This window comes from Chanodichthys erythropterus, chromosome 18 (genome assembly GCF_024489055.1).
Source record: "Chanodichthys erythropterus isolate Z2021 chromosome 18, ASM2448905v1, whole genome shotgun sequence".
NCBI lineage: Eukaryota > Metazoa > Chordata > Actinopteri > Cypriniformes > Xenocyprididae > Chanodichthys > Chanodichthys erythropterus.
The window spans coordinates 19,412,344-19,433,428 of record NC_090238.1 but is presented as its reverse complement, the minus strand read 5'-3'; the positions used below and the strand labels follow the sequence as shown (position 1 = coordinate 19,433,428).

Here is a 21,085-nt window from a genome sequence, read left to right as displayed (position 1 = left end):
ATCAAATTCTACAGTATTTTGCACAAATTTATCTAATTTGGACGAATTGTGTGTAATAAACCACAAAAGAAACCCATGTTAAACACAGGTTTACTTGCATCTAGAATAAGCATTGGGCCAACCACAACGTGTTTTGTTCTGTGAATTGCTGGTTGTCAAAAGCATTAAACTATTGTCATTCAATAGATATTTAAAGACCAAACGCTAAAGACCAAAAAGTTTGTTGGGTCACCCCTTGATGTTCACTGTAAAATCTGTTCCCTGAAGCAAAACCAGTTGAGAACCACTACTGTAAATCAGTTTAGACCGCAGTTCCTCTGTCGATGTCTCCTGTGTGAGGGGCTTTGGTGGACTCCAGATCTCCACTGCTCTGACACTCAGCTTTTACTGTTGTCTTTTCCTTTCCATCACCACCAGACCTGAGACACATATTCAAAGTATCATGGCTTTAAATGTAATTACAGTATGTATAAGCAAAGAAGCCGTGTGTATATTCTTATTAACTCACTTTTTCTTAAAGAGCTTTTTGAAGGAGTTCCTAAATCCTTTTCCTTCTTTCCTACCACGTTCACTCAAGGGGGAGTGGTCATAGTCATCAGACACACCCCTCAATTTGAGCTCCTCCCACACCAGGCTTCTAGGATCCTGAAGAGCAAGCAAAATGAGCTTCCACCCACTCTCAATTAAATAAAAGCTTAATAATTCAAATAAAGTCATTTAAATTCTCAATTTTTATGGACAATTTTACTTTTTGTCGTTGGTTGCCATGGCTAATATGCATGAGTGTGTGTTTGAGTGTTAAAAGATTAGTACACTTTCAAATGAAAATTAGCCCAAGCTTTTCTCACCCTCAAGCCATCCTTGGTGTATGTCTTTCTGATGAACATAATCACAGAAATATTAATAAATATCCTGATGCATGCAAGCTTTATAATGGCAGTGAATGGGGTCAACAAGTGTGAGCTGAAGAAAAAGCTTCCATTCACATCCATCCATCATAAACGTGTACTCCACACGGCTCCGGGGGGATAATAAAAAAGCCTTCTGAAGCGAAGCGAAACAATCCATGTTTAACAAGTTATGAAGTAAAATATCTAGCTTCCGCCAGACAGCCTTCTGTATTCAACGTACGAAGAAAGTGTAAAACTCTTGCAGTTCAAAAAGCTTGTGCTACATCCTACGCATTCCCTATTCAACTTATGGAAAAAGTGTTACTGACACGACGCCAGTTAACACTTTCTTCGTAACTTGAATATGGAAGTGGTCTGGCAGAAGCTATTCTACTTCATAACTTGTTAAATATGGATATTTTTTTACACAAACGCATAGCTTCACTTCAGAAGGCCTTTATTAAGCCCCCCAGAGCCCTGTGGAGTACACATTTATTACTCGTTGATCCCGCTCACTGCCATTATAAAGCTCGGATGCGTCAGGATATTTCTTAATAAATCTCTGATTGTGTTCATCTGAAAGAATAAAGTCATATACACCTAGGATGGCTTGAGGGTGAGTAAAGCTTGGGCTTTTGAAACTGAAATAATCCTTTAATATATAAATGTGTGTGAAAGTGTACCTTTTGATTTATTTGTCGTGGCGGCTCCTCTGTGTCAGTGTGTGTCTCGTATCTGTGTTTTGGACTGCTGGGTCTCAGTCTTGATTTGCCACTTGATTGACGCTCCAGCCTTGGGTGGGTGGGGTTTTTCATCTGGTGGGTGTGGCTATCAATACTGTCCATTTGAAGGCCATTCAGTGATTTGCTCTTTCTCTGCACTGCCTGTAGAGGGCGTGGTCTCACAATGTCTGCAGAGTCCGGTGACACACAGGTCCTGTTGGGCCTATAAACAACACCCCCAGCACTTCGTCCCCTACTGTGGGATTGTCGAGGTGGGCTACTGGAAGGACTACAGCGCACAAAGGCAATATCAATGCTGGAGTCAGAGGAATGAGACGGGCTTGAGCAGCGATAGTCTCCAGTTCCGTAGGGAAAAAGTGTACCCAGTGCATCAGAGAGGGCAGATCCTGCTCCCTCCGTCTCTGGAATGCTGCGCAGAGGAACTGAGACAGCTTTGTGGCGAGAGTCAGAGTCGGATAGGAAGGAGACAGGGGATGGGATTTCTGTATCATAGCGATAGGGTGCCGCTTCGTAGTCAGGGTAGCGTTTGTTACGTCGAGAGGGATCACTTACAAAGAAAGACAAATTGGAAATGAATAAGGATGTTTCTTCAATTACAAGCACTTTTTCTCATTATTTTCTTAACATACCTATGGAAGCTTGATTCTTCCAGAATAAAAAAAATACAAAATCTTATTGTAACTTTTTATTTTACAATTCTGACTTTTTTTTTTTCTCTCAAAATTGAGATATAAAGTCCAATTATGAGGAAAAAGCTCAATTTTGACTTTATAACTTGCAATTTCGAGTTTATATCTCACAATTCTGACTTTATAACTCGTAATTGCAAGTTTGTCTTAAAATTTTGACTTTATAACTTAGTCAGAATTCCGAGTTTATATCTCACAATTCTGAGAAAAAAGTCGCAATTGCGTGAGAAAAGTCAGAATTGTCATATTAAAAAGTGGCAACTATCTTATTTTATTCATTGGTGGAAACAAGATTCCATGCATACCCTAGCATTCAAAAGTTTAGGATTGGTAAAATTATTTTATGTTTTTGAAAGAGACATTAAAGTCTCTAATGCTTATCCAGACTGCAATTATTTGGTTCAAAATACAGTAAAAACAGTAGCCTTAATATGTAAAACATAATACAAACAAATTAATGCATCCTTGTTGAATAAAAGGATTAGTTCATTAAAAAAAAAAAATGTTTTTGCAAATCCTAAACCTTTGAAAGGTTGTGTATGTCTCACATTTTTATCTCAAACATTGGTTAGATTCATGTTTAGTAGTTCACTAACTTTTGAGAGAATATTTAGCAGGAAATTTGTCTGTGTTAGAAATGACACCACAAATGTGGAACAGACTTTTTTTTTATTTAAAAAAAAAATATTTTAATACAATACACAATACAATAGTTTATATTTTTAAATATAATTAATATATTTATGATAGATTTTAATATTGGCTTATATATACATTATTATATTAGCTCTGTGAAAGCGGTAAATACCAAATGAATGAAGACATGGTAAAAAAAAGACAGTGTCTGAAGTTGAAGGAAACACCCATAAATTCACAGAGAGATCATTTTATAAAATATATTGGTTGGTGCGTCTATGTACTCACTTTTGTGCACTGTTGCTGCTGTAATTTTTCTCATAGTCAACTTTATACAGCTGTCTCACTGTAGACCTGACATAAAAAACAAGAGCCAGTAAGTCTTATAACACAATAGCACACATATTTATTCTTTTGCACTTACCTGCTTAGCTCTTTTCGGGTGTGTAAGGGGCGCTCCTGTTGGTGTGTACACAGGTTGTGTGTGTTTTCACGCAGGGCATGACCGTGTGTGAGGAGCTCCTGGTTGTGTTGCAGTAAATGGCTGTACTGGGTCATGAAAGTTCGAAGTTGTTGCACAGACACAAGTAACAGGTAATAGTCTGGATGCTCTGACTCTGTCTGCTGCAGAAGACTCTGTAAAAGACATACAAATCGACACATAGATACAGCATACATTTTCCTGATTGGACAGTTTTTATCTAGCAATACTTGACCCAGGTGTTTTCACAAGTGTCACTTCATCAAACATTCACAACATATGAATATACAATGCTGTTAGTATGACAATTAAGATGAGTCTGACTACCTGCAGGAGTGTATGGTATTCTGGGATACGTTGGACAGGTTGTAAAAGCAGAGAGTGCAGCGATGGACGTGTCTCATCCCCTGTGATGTCACTCTGAATTCGAACGCATACAGCAAATCAGAAAACAGCTATGTAGATTCATCTCAATTTTTGCCAGGTAAACTAAACAAGCATTTCATGTGGTAACATATAAATGATCTGGATTTCGTTAAAAAAAAACTATCTAAAATATGATTTTTTATGTTCTATTATTATATATTATTATCATAAAATTTTAAATTTGTAAATATTAAAGGTGTCCTAGAATAAAAAATTTAATTTATCTTGGCATAGTCAAATAACAAGAGTTCAGTACATGGAAATGACATACAGTGAGTCTCAAACTCCATTGTTTCCTCCTTCTTATATAAATCTAATTTATTTAAAGGTGCCCTAGAACTTTTTTTAAAAAGATGTAATATAAGTCTAAGGTGTCCCCTGAATGTGTCTGTGAAGTTTCAGCTCAAAATACCCCATAGATTTTTTTTAATTCATTTTCATTTTGGGGCATCATTATAAATGAGCCGATTCAGGGCTACTGGCCCTTTAATTCTCGTGCTCCACCCCCATGGAGCTCACGCTTGCCTTGAACAGTGCATAAACAAAGTTTACACAGCTAATAAAAACCCTCAAATGGATCTTTACAAAGTGTTCATCATGCATGCGGCATGCATGCGTTGGATTATGTGAGTATTGTATACTGTTATATTGTTTACATTTGATTCTGAATGAGTTTGAGGCTGTGCTCCGTGGCTAACGGCTAATGCTACACTGTTGGAGAGATTTATAAAGAATGAAGTTGTGTTTATGCATTATACAGACTGCAAGTGTTTAAAAAATGAAAATAGCGACGACTCGTCTCCGTGAATACAGTAAGAAACGATGGTAACTTTAACCACCTTTAACAGTACATTAGCAACATGCTAACGAAACATTTAGAAAGACAATTTACAAATATCACTAAAAATATCATGATATCATGTCAGTTATTATTGCTCCATCTGCCATTTTTCACTATTGTTCTTGCTTACCTAGTCTGATGATTCACCGAGCTCCGTGGGCGTGGAGCACGAGAGTTAAAGGGCCAGTAGCCCTGAATTGGCTCATTTATAATGATGCCCCAAAATAGGCAGTTAAAAAAATTAATTTAAAAAAATCTATGGGGTATTTTGAGCTGAAACTTCACAGACACATTCAGGGGACACCTTAGACTTATATTACATCTTTTTAAAAAAAGTTCTAGGACACCTTTAAATAAACATTATTTATTATTATATATTTATTAAACTATATATTAAACTATTTATTAAACTTATATATTTATAATATTTGATTAATATAATTAGAATAATATAATTTTATTAATTTATCATTTTTTTTTTTTTTGTAATTATTCCATTCCATTAATGTTATTATTATTTAACATGACTAAATCATGTTAAAGCTGGCAAAAATGAAACTGGTTAAGGTCATTCATAAAAACAACGTAATTTCTCTGACATAATACTATTAGATCTGCCGCTATGTGCCTCAAATATCAGCATCTTCAAAAATACTAGGTGTTAAGCATTTTTAAAATTTGTGTTTATTAAATATAAAACATATTGTGTAGTTTATGTATGCATACCTCCAGTAAGCTGCCTGATTTTGAAGAGGAAAACAGACTAACAACCGTCAAACATTCTGGCAAGTCCCGTAGATACGATACATAATGGTCCAGAAAATCGCTCTGCGAGAAACACATTTGATCTTACATAGTGAGCTATAGGAGAAGGTAGAATTTTAACTGTAGCTCATTTTCACTCATTATAATACTTTACTTCTTTGCTGGTAAGTCTTAAAAATACATCTCCCATAATGCCTTGCCAGTGGCTCTTAAGAACTCTCTCCTGGAGGAGGTGCAGGAGTTCCAGATGCTGCTGAATCAAGAAACGCAGAGATGGAGGAAAAGGCCTGAGAGAGAGAAAAGAAAATAATAAATCAGCATGATGTGCCTCAAAACACTGTTTTACATTATATTCTCTTCATCAAATGTGTAAATACTAAAATCAACAACAGAGGAGAGAAGACAATATGTAGTTGTGTATGTGGAGTACCAAAATCTGCTTTATACTATCCCGTTTCACAACAGACAAATTAAATTTAGAGTCCCTGTTCATCACTGTTCTTGTCCAATTGCAGGAGTCGTTTGCGTGAAGATCTGCATACTTCAGTAGGATGAATTGTGATAAATCTGGCCACCTTTTGACTCTGAGATGACGCTAAATGTGTGAGAATGATACATAGTTACCGTTTATCTTTGAGGTTGATGTTCTCTGAGCCGTTAAAACTGATGTTGGCCTTTAACAGGAGTGAGAGATACGACACATACACTCTTTCAGACTCCAAAAGCTCCAGCGCTGCCGTCTGCCTCTGAGCTGAAAAAAGATATGATTTCAAAACTGTTCATTTTTCAGTTCTTTTCACTTCAGTCATTGTTAAGACAAATGCAAAATAGAAGCATTTTCACTTCTTTTCCCCTGTATATCACTCACTTATAGTAGAGTTGTTTTGTTCTTTCAGATCTCTGCTGTTTTTTTTCTCCCTCCAAACTGGAGACTTCTTTTGACCGTCATGCTCAGGAAAAGAGTCTAACCAAACAAACACAATCTTATACACCATCATGCATTCATTTCCAACTAGCTCATGGTTGTTAGACATGTTTATAGTCCAAAAAAATCATTCATTAGACATCCGTCTCTTAATTGTTATACTCACTCGGATTGGCTGACAGGCTACTGATGTAATGCTGAATGAGACTGAGCTCTGTTTGGCTGGTCAGAGAGGCGTGGCCATCCAATGAACCCCTTGAGCCTTTCCTGTCAATCATCCAGCATGTTAATATATATTGTGAATGCAGGCTGAAAGCCAAGCTTGCTATATTGCTTTTATTGTGATGTTTAACATACAGTGGCATAAATTGTAAAAGAATATTAAGCAATTTAACAGACACTGTGTATGACCTGTATTGTGTGCTCTGCATGAGGTCCAGGTCCCTCTGTAGGTCTTTTTGGTTGCTCCGGACCTCAGAGAGCTGCGTTTGAGCTGTGCTCATGTCTTCCTGCACACATACACACAAAATTAAAAAAGACAATATAACCAACATATGAGCAACATTTTTAAATGAAAAAACAAAACATGAAATAGAGTAAAAAAAATAAAAAAAATTCTATTCAATATATTTTAACTATTTTAATATTTTTTTTGTTATAATTTAATTTATAAAAATACATTAATTTATTCTGTAAAAAGGTACATTTTAAAAATGTTTTTTAAGTCTCTTTTAAGACTCTTATGCTTAATAAGGCTGCATTTTTCATACCAAAAATAGAGTAAAAACAGTTAGATTGCGAAATATTATTATGTATTATACTATTATCTAATATATGTTTTCTATATTTTATATTGTAATTTATTCCTATAATAGCAAAGCTGAATTTTCTGCAGCCATTAAGTGTCACATGATCCTTCAGAAATCATTCTAATATGCTGATTTGGCACTCAGAAAACATTTCTTATAATTATCAGTGTTCAAAACAGCTCAACACTTTTGTAGAAACAGTGATACTTTTTTCAGCTTTGATGAATATCAATTTCAGAAGTATTTTATCAATATAATGGATCCTTGCCAAATAAAATATTGATTTATTTTTTACTTTATCTTACTGACCCAAAATTCGAACGGTAGTGTGTTTATCCACTTGTTTTAAGTCACATGACGTGTGTTAGAACCTGTATTGTGTTGAGTGTGTTTCTGAGAGACAGGATCTTGTCATTAGTTTCTTGCTGATAGGTGGAGACTTTCTCCTCCAGTCGGCTGTAGGTTTGCCGTAGGGTGGAAAAATCTTCGACCACGCTTCCAACTCCTGATTTTAGCTCCATCCACATTGCCTGCAACTGAAACAAGGAGTCAGGGTCACCAGACTAAGAAACGAAACCAGAGAAGTCAGAAGTAAAAAAAAAAAAAAAGAGATGAAGGTTAAACAGGAGCTTCAGGTCAGTCTCAATAGCATTAGGGAGAGTCAAACTAAATGTGAGTTCAGTCACACTCTTCCTATTAGCAATTCACTGACATTCAATGACTTTTACTTTCTTAACAGTAGTAATCTGTGCGAGTGTGTGTGATTGAAATAAGCAATAATAAAACAGGTGGTGAACTGAAAATCTGTTTTGTCACTATTTTTCAAATCTTTTTCAAATAAGAGAGAGATCCATTTAGATTACCTGAAGGTCTATGGCATCTATGTCATTACCTGTACCTGCAAGAACACAAACATACACTTTCATACAGAAACACAGTCTTTATCACACAAAAACATGCACCTATACAAGAAAGAGAAACTGAACTCTGAAGTGGACGCAACTGTTAATGATCAATTATTTATGTGAATACAGAAGCATGATGGAAGTTCTGAACATTTCTTCAGATTCAAAAGAAAAGATTGTTTACCCTCTATTTTGCCATTCTCCATGATCTGATGGTCTTCCAGGTCCAAATCCAGGATTGTTGTTTCAGATCCTCAGTGGTTTGAAATCTTCCTAGTAGAGTTTCTTTGCTCAAACCGACAATTTTACAAGCTGATGAAATGTCACTTCTATGTTTAGAAATGTTTAGAAATGACATGAGAGCTCTCTGACTCAGTGACTTTGTCTTTCTATTACTTTTCTTTCTTTCTCACTCTCTCATCTGTCCCACCTATCTCTTCCCCTCCTCTTTGAAACATGTGAGTCTGATGAAGTCGAAGACAAAAAGAGGCCTTGTTTTACAGTAAGTGGATTGATGAAGGGAGAGGCTGTTAGCATTTTTATGGCTCAAAATCAGACGATTCAATTTCCTCTTCAACCTTTAAGACCAATTTTCTATTTTACAATGAACTCTGTATGAGCTCTGGAAAGGATCCGCTACACTTATGAACAAAAACACCCGCAAAATTATTGTCATAAACTCACAAGTGAACATTGAGTCATACCAGATTTAATTAAGGTAAAACAATGAAACCATTAAATAAAAAACCTCAAGAAGTTATTCAGTTTAAAGTCTAATCAAATGCACTGGAGCTTCAGGTTTATTTAAAGCAGGATTAGAAGTGGACTGCAGGGCTCTCCTGATCCACAGTAAACACATTCTCACTCCAGAGGACAGGAAATTGAGCTTCACGCTCTTACACAACTCCTGACTTCTCACCACAGTCATGAGCTCGGCTGCTTGTGCCTGCTCGTGTATTTTGGAGATGCGCTCCACCAATGGCCGAACAGTACACAGAGAATCACATTTCTCTCACCCCTTGCACAAAACAAAGTATTCTTTCTAAAGTGCAGTGTGTGGGAACTTGTGTTCTTGATGTTCGGTGGATGCCGCTGGAACTGAAGTCATTTCATCTGTTTAACAGATCGCATCAATGCCTAAAGGCTGCAAGCTGTGTGTTTCACAGGCGTTAATTCTTAGTGATTTGCCTTAGGTTGACTCAAATGCTCACTTCATAGTCTTGGTAAGATGCTCATATTTTACTCTCGCTATTTAATAATTCAGTGTATTTATCCTTTAAAGTTCAGTTTGGTCCAGTGATTAAATCAGTGCAGTACTTTTTAGTGAGTGCGATCTAATTTAAAAAAAAAAGGAAGAAGAGTGTATTCATTTAAATGGTGTGCTTCTGTGTATATCTGTGCATGTCACATGTTGACTTTGAGCTTCAGTCCCAGTGCTGCTTTGTTATGGAACTTCCCAGTCCACACAAGTCCTTGTGAATCTGTAAACTCCCCATCACCTTCTAATCTGCAAAAACATTTTTTAAATGATAATTTTCTGACTTAAACTGCACTTTTCTCATGAAAATAAAAAGTAATGGCAATTCCTGCTTTGCATATGTTTGCATATAACACCAGGTTGTCATTGAGACTGATTTTATATATTATCACCTGTTGTTGCTGAAGGTTCCAGTGTATTTTGTCCCATCTGGAAATGTGTAAGTTCCTTTGCCGTGATACATGTTGTCTCTGAACAGGCCACTGTAAATTGCTCCTGACGGGTGTGCGAGAGTTCCTGTGCCATTCATCTGCAGGCCATAACAACAGCAAACAAGACATAATTTTACATTTAATGCAGTTTGCTGTGTAATGTGCTCAAAACTGATATAAATGCATAAAAATAGTAGGCTGTGAAAGGAGATCCAGATGACTAAAGCTCCAGTATGTCACTGACTTTCAGTCCAGCACAAAGCTTTCGTGCTTTAGACTGATTTAAGTATTTTTAATTAATATTTAAAAGAAGAAGAAAAAAATCATATCCCACACACACCTTATCATTGCCCCATTCCCCAGTGTATGTAAGACCAGAGGCTGATGTCTGTGTGCCAGACCCTTTTCTTATTACCACACCATCTGAAGTACGAGAGCACTCGCCCTCTCAACACAAACACACAAATACACATCTTTTTAATGAGCTTAATGAAATAATAGTGAAAAGTCACAGACATATCAAAAGCTGACAGCTAACTCACCATATTTGTCTCCATTTGGGAAAATGTAAGAGATTTTAAGTGTTGTAGTCTCTGCAAAAATAAGTAGCAAAGTTAAATTAAGAAGACTTTTGTAACAGCAAACAAACAAACAAACAAAACAAGTTTAAGTTGTTCAGCAAGTAACAAGTATTTATATTCAGAATATATATTATAGTAGTCTATATTATGAATATATTTACCAGACATGATGCTGTATTTAATTGGTTTAAGGACGGTTGCGCCAGAATCGCCATAGCAACGACGCAACTACTCTCTGCTTCTTCTGGTTGTTTTTGAGTCGCGTGCTGCTGTCTGTACTGCCCATCAGAGGTGAACGCGCACATTACACGAGCACTCTGCCGAGTGTCGACCCGGAAGTTATTCTAGCGGGTGTCCAACGTGTGTATAGTGAGGCAGCTGCGTGTTATAGCGTGAGTAAAGTAATAAATATACACCTTCACTTCTGCTTTACAGATTTATAATTCATAATGACAACTTGCTGAAAGTGCGCTATGACGAGATAGAAAGAATGTAAACATGTTTTGAGTGGATGGATGTTTTTTTTTTTTGTTGAATATAATTGATTACTGTTCTTTGGGAGTGATATCAGTGTCATACGAACTGAAATTCTCTTTCAGGAAAGACTCCATTTTGCTCATTTTCAGACTGGAGCTTAAATTGTAACTTTTTATTTTTTAAATAAATGTGTTGTTCTGACATTTGATAGTTAATCTTTTCTGTTGACAGGTGAAAGATAAAGTTCAGACTGCAGATTTGAGTTGTAATGACATCTTTAGTGTAACAATGTTGTCTTCTGGAGAAGCTGAAGATCTTAATTTATCAAGAAATTCAAAACTCCCTAAACTCGACTGTTTTCTTCCCTTGTTTTCAGATCATGGGTAAGTCCAAACAGGTAGGAAACCACAAAAAGAAGAGTGTTGCTAAGATCTGGAAGACCAAACGCAGGACAAAGGACATTGACCAGATCCATGCAGACATGATCCCTGCAAATGCTGCCAAATTAATAAAGCAAGATGTAGATTATGATGTTACAGGCAGTGCCCAGCATTACTGTCTGCACTGCTCGTAAGTCACTCCTCAACACCACTGAAAACACAGCAGATGCACACATAATATTCAGCTTTTCATCTAAAATGTTTTTTTTTGCAGGAGATATTTTGTTGATTTGAAAACCATGAAAGAGCATTTCAAGACCAAAGTTCATAAAAAACGGTGAGCAGAGCATTGATAACATCTTCCTCTTCTCTTTGTTGAATCTTTGGATCATATATAAAAAATACATTTACCTTCATAACCCAACAAATTTATGTTTGGGTTTCCCCATTTAGATTTAGAATGATGCTACATAACGAATCCCTGGTTGTTCAGACTTCCTTCCTAACTTTTTTTTATTTTTTATTTTTTTATATATATAAGATTGAAGAAGCTGAGAGAAGAGCCGTATACACAGGCTGAGGCAGAGCGGGCAGCAGGAATGGGCTCTTACATCCCACCCAAAACCAACATAGAGGTTCACACACAGCAGGTCGAAGAGGATATGAACTGAAAGATGATTTACTTATATCTATCTATGTACTCTTCTGAGTAAAACCATTAGGTCTGGACTCAGACCAACAATTTAACCTCTTTCAGAACTGAAATTAATTTATGGAGATGGAAAAACTTCATTTAACTACATTTAAACCTCTCTCACATTTCTCTCTCTCTCTCTCTCTCTCTCTCTCTCTCTCTCTCTCTCTCTCTCTCTCTTTCTCTATATATATATTAGTGTGTGTGTGTCATATTACAAGTTAAGGAAGAAACAAGTTAAAATAAGTTGATATTTTTGATTCATTGACAATTCTCTGTAAATTTAGACCCTGTTTGGTTTTGGAGAAGTCCTGGAACAGCTGACTACTTTCATACACTGTTATGAAATCAAGTTGTTAAAGTCGGCTTACAACAAGCAATCTTCTGAGACTGTAAGCCTCACAATGTTTACTATGTGTGACTGTATATATACTAATTAAATGTGCCTAAAGAGAGCTGAAATAAAATGATAAAACCATTAATGTCTCGTCTCAAATGTAGTTTAGCCTCTCCACTGTTACACTGCACCAATGTCATTTATCACCTATTCACTATGTTTTAGTTTATTTGTTATGTGACCTTCTGGAACAATGGCACTTAAATGTACAATATAAATTCCATGCCAGCAAACTCTAAATTATTTGTTAAAAATCTAATCTGTCATGGAAGAAACATGGAAATGTATTGATTAATGAGTGTTGGACCCTACGTTATGGTTTTATTGTTGGAATTACCACAGTTGGAATGGACATATCCCTCTATGTAATGTAAGGCAAGGCAATTTTATTTGTATAGCACATTTCATACACAATGGTAATTCAAAGTGCTTTACATAAAGAAGAAGAATAAAAATAGAACATAAGGAACAGAAATAACAGTAAAAACAGAATTTTGCTATCTGGATGGATGAGCTACGTCTTAGGGTGTTTTTGTTGTTGTTGTCCGTCAGAGTGGATCTAAACGGATCTATCCATCAGAGCAGATCTGAATGAATCTTCCTCACACGACAGGACTGCTACCTGTTAAGGCACTTCAAACTGATAAAGTTTTAATCTCCCCTTTTGCCAAGACACCTCAAACTACACCCTAATCCCCCTTCCGGAGATATCTATGCAACGCAGTTCAAATTTCCCCTTTGGAAAGTGTCCTGACTGTAATCCAGAGATATCTTAACCATGCACTACAGCTCAAATTTCCCCATGGTTTGTCGCCTTATCCAAATTTACCAAATTTTAACCTAATCACAAATGCTTTCTTCCTAATTCTAGCTAATATTATTGACCTAATTCTTCTGTTCTCCCTTAGTATTAACTAAAAGTAACTCAGTGTACATGTCTAGCCTGCCTGTGGTTGAAATGCCCTTACCATGGACATTACTCGAATATTTAGCTGTATTAGACAGAGTCAGTACATTCTTTGGCCCCGAACCGTATAATTATGGTCATACATTATATGCTGTGATTCAAAACATACTCAGCTGCCTATCTAGACAGCATATTCGGCATCATTGCCATTTGAACACACACCCAAAGAGTTATAATGTGCGCACTGGCCCTTTAAGACCGAGAGACGTGATCCATTAGTTCGTAGGAAAAGCAGGAGTGATTTCCTACAGCACCGCTACAATGTAACGGCTCACCGTACACTGGAGAGGAACCCATGGCTACAGTGTTAGTGTGATTTCACTTAAGAGTTTTAATTTCACCCTGGGCTGTTTTTGTGGCCCAGTAGTGATTTACAGACTAGATAGAGACATTTATTAGAGTATGGCCGCAGACGTGGATAAAACTACTGCTGGAGAGCATGAAGACCGCGCGACTCCATCTAACAGACGCGCCCGCTCACGTTTCAAGCAGCTCTCAAGTTTATTTATAATCGCTGCTGTTCCTTTCATCGGCTTTTGCATTAAATATTACCAGGACATCCAGCTTGTGAAACGACATGTAAGTTAATACCAGTTTATTTCAGGATTCATTGCGTTTGACCCGTGAAGGAGGGATGCTTATCAGAGCCATGAGAGATACTGCGTAATTGTCTTAATGTATCTGTTTGTTGTGTTTGTAGTTGGCTAAAATGCAATAGGTTTTAGCTTTAAACATTCCTCTTCTAATATTCGTTTAAAGGATTTTGCAGTACAGACTTGCACTATCTTTGCCACGTCCTCTTTTGTTATTTGCGAACTGTAAGCTTACATCTGGCGCTTCAGCTGCCCACTGTTTTACAAGGGTTGGGTAATTGCCACAGCTGGGCAAGATTGTCAGAACACCAACCCCCCTTTTTCCTCATATCACTGTTAATTCTGTGCCGCTTCCTACATATTCTCCAGGCTCCCCTCCTTCTTAGACTGATAATAAACACAGACACAACATAAAAAAGTATGTCAGGAATTGAGTTAAAAATAAATCGACGCAGCCGTCATTGTGTCTTGTAGCCTTGGGGCAAGAATTCAGCTGTGCTTTCTAATGGTTAGGCGAGGGCGAGATCTGCTTGGTTAAAAACATTCTTCCAAATATCATCTTCTGTGTACAGCAGTACAAAGAAATTTATACAGGTTTGGAACAACTTGAGGGTGAGTGACAGAATTTACATTTTTGGGTGAACTATCCCTTTAAGTCATGTAAAAGTTAATAAATATGAAGATCAATAATTAATATTTTATTAAAACATGTAAAAACAGCTGGGATGTGAAATTAATTACAATAGACAATGAATAAAAAAAAATGCATCTTATTAAAACAAGAAATAAAATGTCAGGATGTCCAGGACCACGGGAAGACATTATCGGTTCTTACAAAGAACAAACTGCAAAATTAGCCTGTTTTACCATATTTTTTTTCATTAATGGGAGCAGCCTGTGTGTGACACATGTGAAATTGCTGAGGTTTCTTTTCTGTTTGGAATGTGTCTGTTGTAGGAGGAAGGATTGAAGGCACTGGGAGCAGATGGACTCTTTTTCTTCTCATCCCTGGATACTGATCATGACCTTTATCTCAGTCCAGAGGAATTCAAACCTATTGCAGAAAAACTCACAGGTATTATTTGCCCTCTCTGTGTTCTTGCAGAGCATTAACATCCTTTCACAGGCAATTCTATTGAAGCAGAAATGACATGCTTTAAGGTCAGTCTCCATCACTATAGAAAACTCTCTTATTGGTTGTTTTTCCCCCCTTCCCACCCTCTACACCGCTTTACACGCCCATTTCTTTAATCTTCATCAAAACTGAAGAGTAAATGACCAGGTTAAAATGGGGGGGGTTTCAAAACACTTTAAAGCAATGCATTTTTCATTGTTGTAATGCCTGATGTCAATCTCTGTTGCCTGAAGGTGTGGCACCTCCTCCAGAGTTTGAAGAGGAGATACCACATGACCCAAATGGAGAGACGCTGACCCTGCATGCTAAAATGCAGCCTTTACTGCTGGAAAGCATGACTAAGAGCAGAGATGGCTTTCTAGGGGTAATTTTAACATTAGACTTCATTATTTATACATTTGTCACTAAACAAGGATATAAACACACTGGGTGATGATTTCAAAAAGATAAAAAAAAAAAAATATATATATATATATATATATATATATATATATATATGTATTATATAATGTATTATATAAATAAATTACCAGTAATATGAACAATTCAAACTAATAAGAAATTATTCAAATGTATTTGTTAATTATTATTAAAATTCAATTTGTTAATTTATATAATGTGGACCCATTACAAGGTACATACTCAAAATGTGTTTATATAGTAAATTCATTGCAGTGTTTTTCTCATCAGGTTTCACACAGCTCTCTTAGTGGGCTGCGATCTTGGAAACGTCCAGCTATTCCTTCATCCACATTTTATGCCAGTCAATTCAAGGTCTTCCTGCCACCCAGTAGTAAATCTGCCCTGGGTGACACTTGGTGGATTGTTCCCAGTGAATTGAACATTTTCACTGGCTACCTTCCCAATAACCGTTATCATCCTCCCACTCCACGAGGCAAAGAGGTACAAATATACCTTAAAATTTTGAAATGAGTTCAGTGAGTTTAGATGCTTGAGTTGAATCACACCTACTAAACCATTTTAATTGGATTTATTCAAACCAAATTGTTGAGTAATGGGTAATCTGACATTGTAAAGGGTATTTTGATCAAGAAGGAGATTGATTCGATCTCTTTAGTTAATGGATGACGTGATTGTTTAATTTCTCTGCAGGTGCTGATCCACTCTCTGTTGAGCATGTTCCACCCGCGGCCCTTTGTGAAATCCCGCTTCGCTCCACAGGGAGTCGTGGCTTGTATACGGGCTGCTAGTGACTTTTATTATGACATTGTTTTCAGGTGAGGTAATAAAAACACGCTGCCATGCTAGAATAAGCCTTTAGTCATCCATAATAAATGGGATTTTCTTTAAATCCAGTAGAAATCTACTGTGTCTGTAACTCACAGAATATCTGATTGTAACTTCTGTTTTAACTTTATTTTAACTGTGAGCCTCCAACCGATTCTGATGGTATTGTGTTATTAATTACAGAATCCATGCAGAGTTTCAGCTAAATGATGTTCCCAACTTTCCATTCTGGTTCACTCCTGGGCAGTTTGCTGGTAACATCATCCTCTCCAAAGATGCTTCTCATATCCGAGAGTTTCACCTCTACGTCCCAAATGACAAGTCAGTCTTCCCACCACTATTCCTAACTGCTAGAATAAGCACTTTTCAGGTGTCGAGTGTAGAGCTGTGTAGTTAATCTTATTTTAATCCTCATCACATTTTCTGTTTTTCTTGATTAAGCATAATCGCCTGTGCATTTGTTTTGTTTTTTGTTTACTGGGTATTTTTCCTGAAAAAGTTGTTTTCATTTGACTTTACCATTATTTTGCATTAGTAACAAGTCTCCACAAACTTTCATGGTTATAGAAAAACATTAGCATAATTTTGAATTAATTTTAGGAATAGTTTGTTTTTCATAATGTAGAGAGTGTTATATTCATATGATAAATATAATATAATCTGGAAACTAGATGAGGTAAAATAACCCATGCATATGAGTTGATGTTCTCTTGATTTGTGCTTGCGTGTAGGTGTAATAATTCTAATGAAATGTAAAAAAAGTGACAAAATGACAATAAATCATTATTAATAATAATAATAACTTCTGAGTAAAATAATAATTATTATTATCCATTTAACCGTTATCATGCGGCCCCAGTTGAGTGTGTGTTTTTATATGGCAGAACTCTGAATGTGGACATGGAGTGGCTGTATGGCGCTAGCGAGAGCAGTAACATGGAGGTGGATATTGGATACCTTCCTCAGGTTAGAGCTAATGATAGTGCACAACATGTTCAGAGGGTTTTGATTTATAATTATTCATAATGCTGAAACATTTGCTGCATGCTTTTCAATCAGTTTTTCTTGTCGTTGATGAATCAAAGCTTAAAGCATTTTTGTACTGTCATCATGGCATGCATGATTAGCTGAAACATGATACATAAAGTAAATGGGCCATATATGTTTACAGATGGAGCTCAAGGCAGCAGGACCTTCTACTCCCTCAGTGATCTATGACGAGCAAGGGAACATGATTGACAGCCGAGGAGAGGGAGGTGAGCCCATTCAGTTTGTGTTCGAGGAGATTGTCTGGAGTGCAGAGCTGAGCAGAGAAGAAGCATCAAGACGTTTGGAGGTCACAATGTACCCATTTAAAAAGGTGAGTCCCTTGCTACAATCCACAACCTCTTTTTGTATTACAAATTCATACTTAAACACCTAAAATCAGTTCTTAAGAGTATGCAGAATACTTCATGAATGTTCTTTAAAGACACCATGAAATTCACCCTACAAATAAAGGTTTCAAAAGGGGGGTTTCACACCACTGCTATAGAAGGTTTGCCCAAAGAACCATTCAATGAACAGTTCATAAAACAACCATTTTTGTTTCTTAGAGTGAAATTTTAATAATCTAAAGAACCTTTTTCCACTATAAAGAACCTTTTGTGCAATAGAAATGTTCCATGGATGTTAAAAGTTTTTCATGGAACCATAGATGCAAATAAATAACCTTTATTTTTATTAAGAGTATCTATTTTCTAAATGAAAATGCTTTTTTAACCCTAAATTTTTACTCAAAATGTAATTGCATTCTGGGTCTTCTCTTTGTAAGGTGCCATATTTACCATTCAGTGAGGCCTTTAGCAGAGCTGATGCTGAGAAAAAGCTGGTTCACTCCATCCTGCTCTGGGGAGCCCTGGATGACCAGTCTTGCTGAGGTAAGACACCCATAATCGGCTATAACAAAGCATACAGACTGCTGGAAGAGCTAAATCCGGCCATAAGGGTAAGCATTAGGGATGCACTGAAATTTTGGCAGCCAAAAATGGCATCTTTGGTTTTTTTGCCGATTGAGTAAAACGGCTAAAAATATATGCTCGTATAATTTTTAGAAAGCTTTTTTGGTTTCAGTTTTTGGCTAAGTGCATCCAGAATTTTCGGTTTCAGCCCATAATTTATATTTCGGGGCATCCCTAGTTAGCAATGTTAATAATTGGTCATATTGCGTTTTAAAGCAAGAGTACCCAAGCTCTTTTAACTATATTAGATCTTTCTCTGTACATTCTGTACACTTCTGTTTCTTCTTATCTCCTGTAGGTTCAGGGCGGACTCTTCGAGAGACAGTCCTCGAGAGTTCGCCCGTTCTGGCCTTACTCAACCAGAGCTTCATCAGCAGCTGGTCTCTAGTCAAAGAGCTGGAGGATCTGCAGGTGAAGAGTTTGGGTTTTTTAGCTGATGTATGTTATAAAGCCAAAATGAAAACTTACAAATTTAGACATACATCAATGCTAATTAAGTGCTTTTTCTTCATTTAGGGTGATAAAAAGAATCTGGATTTGAGTGAAAAGGCTCGTTTGCATTTGGAAGTGTATACTTTTCCAGTGGAGATGATGGTGGCTCTGCCCAACGGCACTGTGGTGAGTATGCTTTAGATTTCTTAACCAGCTTATTCGGACTGTGCCAACCTCTCTTGTTCAAGTTGCTTAGATGAATATCACTGTAACTTCTCCAGGTCCATCACATCAATGCTAATAATTTCCTGGACCAAACATCCATGAAACCTGAGGAGGAAGAGGGGCCAGCTCTCAGTTTCTCAGCGGGTTTTGAGGATCCCTCAACCACCACGTACATCCGCTTCCTTCAGGAAGGACTTGAAAAGGCCAGACCTTACCTGGAATCATAAAACTGATTAAAGACCGTTTCCAGAAAAATCAGTGCACATCTGAGAATCGAAGGGAGTATATGAGGGAAAAGAAGTGCTGATATCAGCTCTGCTCCCCCGTGTCTGCTTTGAGGAACGGTATGCGGAGGAGCTGATGTATTTTCATAATTCAGAAGGCAGCTGGGGACCACATCTTCTTGGACATGGTCCTTTGTGTGACGCATGTTGTCACTTGTCACTAGGGTCACAAGAATGTGGTTTTTCACCCCAATGAAACCAGGGTGTTAGCTATACACAATCTCAATTAAGTCATATTTTTATATAGAAATTTGCCGTTTATGTGCAAATTTAACACTTTCTGAGTGACGAATGTCAATAATCTGATCTATTGCTCAGATTAATGAGTGAAAACAGCATTATAGATTATTACTGATAGAACCACTTTTATACTTTTGTTTCATTGCACACAAAGCCACTTATCATTTTTTTGTTATTCCAGATGGTTCTGTAGGAGACAGAATGGTGCTGGCTGTGGCTTCCTCAATTAGGCAGTTTGTGATGGTCTTGTCTGAAAGCCCAATCTGGGTGAGGCCAGGCCTGATGTTGTTGTTTAAGTCTGTGGAAGCAACGCCTGCTTTTCTGTCTCAACAGAATACTGGCACTAAGCTAAAATATACACAAAGCAAAGCCTTTGTATTTCAGCTCATCTACACAGCTGCAGGAAAGCTGCTATGGGCTCTGATATATTATTACAGCTGAAATCCACTTTTGTCTAAGGGTGAAGATGCATAATGGCTATTTAGAAACATCACAATTTTGTCTTTTTAAAAAATTAAATAAAATGCGAATAGCTCACATGCACTCACCTGTTTTTTTTTTTTTTCCACCATATTTAAAGGGTAAGATCACCCAAAAATGAAACCCTCATGTCGTCCCACACCCGTAAGACCTTCATTAATCTTCGTAACACAAATTAAGATATTTTTATCTTGATGGTTCAGTGAGGCCTTCATAGCCAGCAATGACATTTCCTCTCTCAAGATCCATAAATGTACTAAAAACATATTTAAATCGGTTCATGTGAGTACAGTGGTTCAATATTAATATTATAAAGCGACAAGAATATTTTTGGTGCACCAAAAAAACAAAATAACGGCTTATATAGTGATTTCAAAACATTGCTTCAGGAAGCTGTGAATCAGCGGTTCGGACCGCCAAAGACACACGATTTCAGCAGTTTGGTGGTTTGACACGCGATCCAAATCATGTTTCGACACAAAAGATTCATAACGCTCTGAAGATTCAACAAAAATGTCTTAATTTGTATTCTGAAGATTAACGAAGGTCTTACGGGTGTGGAACGGCATGAGGGTGAGTAGGCTAATAAATGACAGTATTTTCTTTTTTGGGTGAACTAACCCTTTAAGCAAAAGACCAGATTTGAAACCGGAACGACCACTAGAATAGATTTATAATGTAACTTGTCATAGTAATCACTGTCTTGTCTACAAAATGGTACAACTGAAGCTGAATTAACTTTTGCACTACTGTTCAAAAGTTTTGGTATGTCTTTTTATTTGCACACAGTCTCTTATGTTCACAAAGGCTGCATTTATTTGATCAAAAATATAGTAAAAAATAATATTGTGAAATATTACAATTTAAAATAATGGTTTTGTAGTTTAATACATTTTAAAATGTAACTTATTTCTGTGATAAATATTCAGCAGGCCTTGCACCAGTCTTCAGTGTCACATGATCTTTCAGAAATCATTCTAATATGTTGATTGTTGAAAACAGTTATGCTGCCTAATATTTTTGTAGAAACCATGACATATTTTTGTCATGGTTCATGTTCTTGTCATTTTGTTTGGATTCTTTGAGGTTCAACAGAAATCTTTTGTAGCATTATAAATGTCTTTACTGCCTGTTTTGATCAAATTGATGTGTC

The 21,085-nt window shown here is 36.7% G+C and overlaps 4 protein-coding genes across 4 annotated transcripts; 2 read left to right on the top strand and 2 right to left on the bottom strand.

Annotated features, from left to right (window-relative positions):
• Positions 1-299: 299 nt before the first annotated feature.
• On the bottom strand, positions 300-8,340 carry arhgef33 (Rho guanine nucleotide exchange factor (GEF) 33). The gene is made up of 15 exons (XM_067366568.1): positions 8,295-8,340; positions 8,069-8,103; positions 7,577-7,741; positions 6,808-6,905; positions 6,563-6,663; positions 6,340-6,435; positions 6,096-6,222; positions 5,626-5,758; positions 5,433-5,534; positions 3,767-3,859; positions 3,383-3,594; positions 3,247-3,312; positions 1,574-2,180; positions 509-645; positions 300-419 (listed from the first exon to the last, which is right to left on the bottom strand). Exons 1-15 carry the CDS (start codon positions 8,314-8,316, stop codon positions 302-304), a joined length of 2,112 nt encoding a protein of 703 aa, XP_067222669.1. The 5' UTR covers positions 8,317-8,340; the 3' UTR covers positions 300-301.
• Positions 8,341-9,514: 1,174 nt separating this feature from the next.
• morn2 (MORN repeat containing 2) lies at positions 9,515-10,581 on the bottom strand. Its single transcript, XM_067366506.1, has 5 exons — positions 10,542-10,581; positions 10,342-10,392; positions 10,140-10,246; positions 9,761-9,897; positions 9,515-9,617 (listed from the first exon to the last, which is right to left on the bottom strand). The coding sequence occupies exons 1-5, from the start codon at positions 10,546-10,548 to the stop codon at positions 9,515-9,517; spliced, it is 405 nt and encodes a 134-aa protein (XP_067222607.1). The 5' UTR covers positions 10,549-10,581.
• Positions 10,582-10,682: 101 nt separating this feature from the next.
• On the top strand, positions 10,683-12,403 carry znf593 (zinc finger protein 593). The gene is made up of 4 exons (XM_067367804.1): positions 10,683-10,772; positions 11,234-11,427; positions 11,512-11,574; positions 11,779-12,403. Exons 2-4 carry the CDS (start codon positions 11,237-11,239, stop codon positions 11,906-11,908), a joined length of 384 nt encoding a protein of 127 aa, XP_067223905.1. The 5' UTR covers positions 10,683-10,772; positions 11,234-11,236; the 3' UTR covers positions 11,909-12,403.
• Positions 12,404-13,524: 1,121 nt separating this feature from the next.
• selenon (selenoprotein N) lies at positions 13,525-21,048 on the top strand. The gene is made up of 12 exons (XM_067367446.1): positions 13,525-13,874; positions 14,846-14,963; positions 15,257-15,387; positions 15,714-15,926; positions 16,137-16,261; positions 16,455-16,592; positions 17,156-17,237; positions 17,443-17,631; positions 18,085-18,190; positions 18,570-18,682; positions 18,788-18,889; positions 18,985-21,048. Exons 1-12 carry the CDS (start codon positions 13,698-13,700, stop codon positions 19,153-19,155), a joined length of 1,665 nt encoding a protein of 554 aa, XP_067223547.1. The 5' UTR covers positions 13,525-13,697; the 3' UTR covers positions 19,156-21,048.
• The last annotated feature ends 37 nt before the right edge of the window (positions 21,049-21,085 follow it).

Excerpts from the sequence above, each read along its gene's own strand:
- morn2 (XM_067366506.1), bottom strand. Across the intron at positions 10,247-10,341 it reads CCCAAATGGAGACAAATATG|AGGGCGAGTGCTCTCGTACT; the intron begins GTGAGTTAGCTG and ends GTTTGTGTTGAG. Across the intron at positions 9,618-9,760 it reads GGAACCTTCAGCAACAACAG|ATTAGAAGGTGATGGGGAGT; the intron begins GTGATAATATAT and ends ATGTTTTTGCAG.
- arhgef33 (XM_067366568.1), bottom strand. The coding sequence starts at position 8,316 with ATGGAGAATGGCAAAATAGAGG. Across the intron at positions 3,313-3,382 it reads ACCCGAAAAGAGCTAAGCAG|GTCTACAGTGAGACAGCTGT; the intron begins GTAAGTGCAAAA and ends TTTTTATGTCAG. Across the intron at positions 420-508 it reads AAAAAGCTCTTTAAGAAAAA|GTCTGGTGGTGATGGAAAGG; the intron begins GTGAGTTAATAA and ends TATGTGTCTCAG.
- znf593 (XM_067367804.1), top strand. The coding sequence starts at position 11,237 with ATGGGTAAGTCCAAACAGGTAGGAAACCACAAAAAGAAGAGTGTTGCT. Across the intron at positions 11,428-11,511 it reads CATTACTGTCTGCACTGCTC|GAGATATTTTGTTGATTTGA; the intron begins GTAAGTCACTCC and ends TTTTTTTTGCAG. Across the intron at positions 11,575-11,778 it reads ACCAAAGTTCATAAAAAACG|ATTGAAGAAGCTGAGAGAAG; the intron begins GTGAGCAGAGCA and ends TATATATATAAG.